Here is a 7,500-nt window from a genome sequence, read left to right on the forward strand (position 1 = left end):
TCTTTTTCTCATTTTCAATTTTTTTTTTTTTTTTCGTGTTGTACGAAGTGACGGATGATCCATCATCCTGCTTAATACTGTGTATATATGTATATATGTGTACAAAAAAAGAAAGAAAGAGTGCATTTCATACATGTTCTAACAAAGAATTAGCTGTTACTTCTCTCTCTTTCTCTTTCTCTCTCTTGGTATCTCTCTCTCACACACACACAACACACATTCATACACGTTCGAGATCTGGAAAAATCGGGTGTTAATTAAACGCTCTGTGTGAGAAGTAGGTCAGATTTGGGTTTGACGTACTCAAAATATAACGTGTTGTTTGATAGATACATATTATATGTAAAAGGGCAGCAAAACTGGAGCAAGGTTCGATAACTGCAGCAGCAACGTCGTTTGATATCCGTAGCTAACGTATCGACGAGATGTCTAAGCTTTTTAACTGCTAATACCACTATCCCATCTCCTGTTTTTTCTTTATTAAATACGTGGTGTGGTTTATTATTTCGATGATACTCATTTCCCGGTTTTCTCATATACCCCTCCTCCTCGATAACTTGCAATAGGTGTATATCTGTATTCCTTGTCATCGATTAAAACGCCACGAGTATTATTCGAAGCGTCATTTAGCATTACCATGATACTGACTGTGTGTGTGTCCTTCCTGCGATGTCGTATATTGTAATTTATTATGTCAGTCGATAAATTCGATATTTCAACGTCGCGAACGATTAACTCGATTTTCTGTCTTTACATTTATCGACCAACGTTACTTGCAAATTTATTTCAATCTTATTTATACAAAATATCTTTTTTTTTTTACATGTATGTGTGTATCGTTTACTTTAAACATTAGTTCTTTTTTTATGGTTATTTCTTTCTTTTATATACATATTTTTTTTTGTTCTTAAATTTCACGCCATTTTCAAGAATAACAATAATCTTTTTTCTACCTTCCTACGATTCGTAACAAACTATAGAGGATATTTTGTTTTAATTATATTTTCTTTTATTTTTTATCCTTTATTCGAGTTTTTTTTCCCCCTTTGATTGAATACTATACAAATATAAAAATATTTGTCTATAACATACAATATCTCAAAAAAAAAAAAAAAAAATATTTTTCATTAATCTCGAAATAAGGTAAATTCATTCTTTATAATATTTCTTTTTTTATTTCTTTTTTCAGGGTCTTTTAGACAAGTACCTGATCCCTAAAGCTAGCAACGCCGAAAGCAAAGTATTCTACCTCAAGATGAAGGGTGATTATTACAGGTATCTCGCAGAAGTTGCCACTGGTGAAACCAGGAACGGTACGTACCTGAAAACAAAGAAAGAAAGAAAGAAAGAAAAAAAGAAAAAGGAAAAGAAAATAACTCTCGAAAACAATTCTCGAAATACATGTGTTCATTGTCTATTTGATAAGGACAATGACGCATCACGATTTTCGAGAGAGAATGAAAAAAAAAAAAAAAAAAAAAAAAAAAAAAAAAAAAAAAAAAAAAAGAAAAGGACCACTTTTTTCATATTTATTATGAATCACTTTTTTGATCTCATTTTCTGTCACTCATTCTTAACAAACGTTTCGAAAATCGATCCTTACTGTATCTTGAATTTGTCTATAACAATATATCAAATTGGGATTGTGCTTTTTTTTATACTTCAATCTCAAATCTGAGAAATTTGATAAAAATATGATAATAGATCGAGGGCTTTGATCGTCGGTTCAAGTTAAATTGATAAAGACATCTAGTGTGTATATATATATATGTATACACATACAAATATATGCTATTGTGTTTCGAGAGAGATATAGATCAAAAGTCGGTCTTTTACGAAACGCCGTTCAGGTTTTTTTTTTTCTTTAAAGGTGAAACGAAAACGCAGCAATGGCTGCGGCAGCTGGGTGAGTCCGTTGCGTTGGCAGATGTTTTCGATTAAAGATATCCTTTCTGGTTGAGCTGTGCTCTCTTCGCGTATAATTGATCCTTGAAAATAACTTCTTAAGAAACTTATAAACAACACGAAGAATATTCGGTAATTATTAACGCAAGAATTCCATCTGCCATTGCAAACTTTCTCACCAATTTCTGTTTTTCTTTTTCTTTTATATATATATATATTTATATACGAGTAACAAGAAAAGAAAGGAAAAGAAATTGTTTCGTTAAGAGAAAACTACTCTTTGGAATTTAATGAATTATACGTATGTAGGAACACTAATGAAACCGTTCGAGGACAAATATTTTTTTTTATATACCATGGTGAAACTACTTCGTGCAATTCTTCTTCTTTCCTTCAAGTCGAGCCTACCTGAAAAGAAAATAATATTATCCGACAGATGCCGCACCAAACAAAGATACCAAAGAGTAGTTGGATAGTATAGTTTTTTTTAGCATGAAAACAAAAGTGTGTGTATGCGTTTGTATGTCTCTCTCTGCTTATTCTTGAATTTGTATTGTTTCAATCAATAATTCCTTAATCTATGATATTTCTGACCAATCTAACAAAACTCATCTTTGATTGTCATCTACGTATATATATACAGCTGTGGTAGATGATAGCCAGAAGGCGTACCAGGAAGCGTTCGATATCAGCAAGTCAAAGATGCAACCCACCCATCCGATCAGGCTAGGTCTAGCTCTAAATTTCTCGGTCTTCTATTACGAGATCCTCAACTCACCAGATAAGGCCTGTCAGCTGGCCAAACAGGTATAAAAAAAAAAAATAAAACAATAACACTTAATCGATATTTTTATACGTTTTTACAGAATTTTAGCTTGAGATGAGCGACTGAATAATTCATGGTGAGATGGTGCAGTGGTTGTGGGTGATGTTGGTGGTCGTGGTTTCTGCAAACGAGAAGATAATTTTGTCCTCGCGAATTTCTTTTTAACATTGGCATGCCATCATTGGATTTGATTTTTCTTTTTTCTTATTTATAACATACTTACTTTTCTTCTTTCTCACGTTCCATTTATTTTTGTTCCTTCTTCTTCTAACGATAAACTGACACGTAATACAAATAGAAACCGTGAAAATGATGTAGTATCTCAATAGTCTCTCTTTCTCTTGTGATTTACATTGCAGCGGTAGTCGATGATTCACAGAAGGCATATCAGGAGGCGTTCGATATAGCGAAAGCAAAAATGCAGCCTACACATCCCATCAGGCTTGGCCTTGCCCTCAACTTCTCCGTTTTTTATTACGAAATTATCAATTCCCCCGCTAGGGCCTGTCATTTGGCCAAACAGGTCAGGGGTAACAAGAATCATTTTGTTTGTTCAGTTTTTTGTTTTAGAGTTTGTTTGAATGACTTATTGATCATATTGTTATTTGTACAGTATAATAATATCTAATGGAACATTTTATGTGGGTGCCTGTCTCTGTGTGTGTACCGAGCGCGCGCTGATTTGATGACCCAAAAATTTCTGCCATGCAAAAACTTTATCGATCTTCTACAATTCAGTATTGTATAATCCCTGATTTATCTCTAACATAATTTTTTTTTTCATACGTAATCGCTTTGTAATATATATATATATATATATATATTTGAATTTATATCTTAACAATGATTACTATTCATGCAATATATATCATCTTATTTGTTTTATTTCAAACTATCATTAACTTTTTTTTTTTTTTTTTTTTTTGATAGTCTCGTAATAACAGTACTTCTTTCCTCTCTCACCCACTGTACCACTATTAACTCACCTTAAGTCGCAAAAGATAATAATATAATGCAATAATACTATCTTAATTTAAATGAATATCCCCATGCACGTACTACGATTTATAATTATCTAACAATGATTTTCTTTGATAGTAATCGATAAAATATTGGATATTGATTTTCTTTATTAATTAACACATTCGCTGCATCTCCAAAAATAAATATCTTTGTTAAGTGCATTTTTTTTCCCCCTTTTTTAGTCGATGACGCCGAACGATGGAAAAACTAATTATAATGGCACTATAGCAACAATAAAAAATTTCGTTAATTGTTACATTTGCAGCGAATGTGTTAAATTATAAACCAATGATAGTAAAATGCAATTAATTATTATTTTTTTAGGCATTTGACGATGCGATCGCGGAACTGGACACATTAAATGAGGACAGCTACAAAGACTCCACGCTGATTATGCAGTTGCTGCGTGACAACCTTACTCTTTGGACCAGTGACACGCAGGGCGACGGGGACGAACCACAGGAGGGCGGCGACAACTAACCTTCCTAAGCTTAAGTCCTTTCTAATCTAATAAGAGCATCCTATTCTCTATCGTCTCCCCCGTCCCTTGAAGTGCTCACCCATCTCCATCCACCCCGTATCTCCATCCATCCATTCATTCACACCCGTTTTCTTTTCGTCCTCGCGTTTCCTTCTACCTTCCTTCCCTCTACCCTTGTTCCCTATCCATCATTCCTATCCTCCTCATCCAACATCCCTTATACTGTCCGTATATCTCCTACGCCCTCTTCTATCTTCCCTCCTTTTGCCACACTTTCGAAACAATGCTCCAAATCCTTTTTTTCTCTTCTCTACGATAACTAAAAAATCTCCTTGTCTAATGTCCCGCCAACAACAACAACAGCAACAACATCAACATCACATCCGCACATCATAATAATGTTGCCGATGCCGTCGCCACAGCTATACTACATTCGGCTCGATAATAGCTCCGAACGCAATGCCTCTCTTCTATATCATCGATTTAAAAAAGGGGGGGGGGAACAAAAAAAGAAAAGAAAGAAAGAAATGATTCTCGACCATGTCCTTTCGTCTAAGTGAAATACAATACATCGCATACTTCCTCCTCCTCTCAATATGTTGCTCTCTCTTTTTCTCTTTATCTCTCTCTCTCTCTCTCTCTCTCTCTCTCTCCCCCTTTCTCTCTTTCTCATATACACACAATGCTACATTTCTTTATTATCACTATATCCATGTGCGGAACAATGAAACATTGTTGTTATATATAATTGGGAAAGAAGAGCGATATGAGAGAGAGAGAGAGAAAGAGGGGGGGGGGAGAGAGAGAGAAAGAGAGAATAGATTGTCGAAAGATATAAAAGTGGACAAATGTGTTGAACGAGCAATGAACGAACGAACGAACGAACGAGAGAAAGAAAGAAAAAAAGAAAGAAAAAGTGAGAGAAAGAAAGGAAAACGAACGACTGCGAATGAATGAACGTATGAGTGAATGAAAGTATGTAATAATGAATGTAATAATGAATGAGAGAGAAAGAGGAAGTATATAATAGTAAGCCAGCTCCCCTCTCCTACTCTCACGGTTGGGGGCTCACGGCGTTGTACGAGCATATAACGTTTGTTTGTTGGTATCGTTGTGTTTCGCGACGAAAAGAAATGGTACGAAAAGAAATGGAACGTCATTAAAATGGATCCTCTTGGGGGTTTTTGGCACGAAGTCTCAAAAGTGTTTAACCACACTACATCCCCGTATAATATTTATCTGAACGAAGGAAAACAGGAAGCGGTAAAATAGTGAATGATGAAACACAAAAAGAAACGAGCTAATAATAACAATGATAAATAAAAGAGAAAAAATTACACAGAAAGGGAAAAGGACAGGAAGAAATAAAGAAAAATAGGAAGAGAGAGAAACAGAGGGTATTTTCGCAGATCTTGTCTCGTCGTTCGTTGTATGTCTCTTTGATGAAACTTTGCGTCTGAGGAAGAGAGAGATAGCGTATAAGAAGCGAAAGAGTAAGAAAATAAACGCAATATATATATTATATATACACACATACACATATATGTATTAACGTCACTATATATATAATGTGTGTTGGAGGAGCGTGAAAAGGGGGAGAAGAATTTCTAATTACGGAGAGAAACATCGAGAGAGAGAGAGAGAAAGAGAGAGAGAGAGGAGAGAGAGAGAGAGAGAGAGAGAGAGAGAGAGAGAGAGAGAGAGAAGAGAATCTTTGGTGGTGACGGAAAAATAAAATTCAAGATGTCAGTTTTAAAGTCGCTCTAAGATACAAGACAGAAAGCGTGTTTCTTCTGTGTGTCTTTTTTGTGTATGTTGCCTATATGTGTCCACGCGTTGGAATGAAAGAATGAATGAGTGAGATAGAATGAGAGAGAGGGAGAGACTGAGTGAATGTTAAGAAAATGTTTGTAACTTTTCGCGCGTCGTGACGAGACACGAAATGCGAATAATATAATAACATGAGACGACACCACCACCACCACCACCACAACAACCACTACCAACCACAAATGTCACTGTCACTACTCCCAGATCTGTTTGCTACTTTTACCGATTCTCAAGAGTATCGCTAGATAAAAAACAAAGAAAAGGAGGAGCGCGAAAGTTCGAAGAATATGATATGCGACGAAAGAAAAAAAAATAAGAAAGATAGATAGAGAAGGAGAAAGAAAGAGAAAAAAATAAGCACGCATGAATCTAAACTGCATTATTATCCAGTTGTCATTAAATTAAATTTCACATTGTCTAGGAAGTACGATTATTATTATTATTATTATTATTATTATTATTATTATTATTATTATTATTATTATTATTATTATTATTATACGAAGGGAAGAACGCAGGAGGAGAAAGGAGAGTAAAAAAAAGAAAAAAAAAAAACAAATACAGTAAGTTATTAAGTTCCAAACGACATCAGTGGTGACTTGATTTAACACACTTTTTAATATATTTTATACGTGTATACACGTTACCGATATATCTCTTATCCCTCCTCCCAAACCAACCCCCGAAACTTCTAAATCCTCTCCAATACCTTAAGCGCCTCATTAAAAAACCATCTTCTTGCATATACGTCGGTATAATTATTATTCTTTTTGTTCGCATCGTCCATTCTTTTTTGTCCGTTCAAAAGGAAAAAAAAAACTCGATCATCGCGATATACTCGCATTTTTTCTCTCCAAATACTTAACGAACGGTCATTGTTAGTAGTGTGCTCTAATTGTGTCGTCGTTAAAAAAAATAAAAAAAGAAACGAAAAAAATCTGTATATCATCCGAGATGAGTGAAAAGAGAAAAAATTCCAAAATTTAGAAAGAGTGAAAGAGAAAGAGAGAGAGAGAGAGAGAGAGAGAGAAAAAGAAAAAGAAAAAGAAAGAAGAAGAAGGAGAAGAGAAGTTTCAAAGAGATCTTCGCTTTTAATCGTCGTCGTGGCCGTTTTCGCAACAAGCTCGCGCAAACGCGATAGATAAAAATATGGGACCGGGGAAGAGAAAAAGGAGAAATTTTTTAGATTCTTTTTTCTCTCTACATTTTGTTTCCTCTTTAAAAAAATAAAAGACAAAAAAAAGAAAGAAAGAAAGAAAGAAATAGAAAAAAGGAATAAAATAAAAATGAAAAGAAAATAAAGAAAAATTATCGAAAAGTTTCTGAATTAATATATCGAGAGAAACGCGCGTTATACATCATTATATGTAATGTAATTCGTCCAATTATACCGCGACAACTTTTTCTTCATTAATACGTTGATAAAATACGTAGA

At 34.3% G+C, this 7,500-nt stretch overlaps 1 protein-coding gene across 7 annotated transcripts in view; it reads left to right on the plus strand.

Moving 5' to 3' along the window:
* LOC124951647 (14-3-3 protein zeta) overlaps positions 1-7,500 on the plus strand; it is a 49,459-nt gene that overhangs the window by 41,135 nt on the left and 824 nt on the right. For 5 of the 7 annotated variants that reach the window (XM_047500385.1, XM_047500383.1, XM_047500380.1 and 2 more), the window contains 3 exons: positions 1,190-1,313; positions 2,549-2,712; positions 4,079-7,500. The exon at positions 4,079-7,500 is cut by the window's right edge and continues 824 nt beyond it. In XM_047500385.1, the coding sequence (XP_047356341.1) occupies positions 1,190-1,313; positions 2,549-2,712; positions 4,079-4,234 (444 nt within the window). In that variant the 3' untranslated portion in view covers positions 4,235-7,500. Of the gene's footprint in view, positions 1-1,189; positions 1,314-2,548; positions 2,713-3,090; positions 3,255-4,078 lie in introns of all 7 variants that reach the window. The other 2 variants (XM_047500386.1, XM_047500381.1) reach the window with 1 other exon arrangement.

Source organism: Vespa velutina, chromosome 9, assembly GCF_912470025.1.
Source record: "Vespa velutina chromosome 9, iVesVel2.1, whole genome shotgun sequence".
Lineage (NCBI taxonomy): Eukaryota > Metazoa > Arthropoda > Insecta > Hymenoptera > Vespidae > Vespa > Vespa velutina.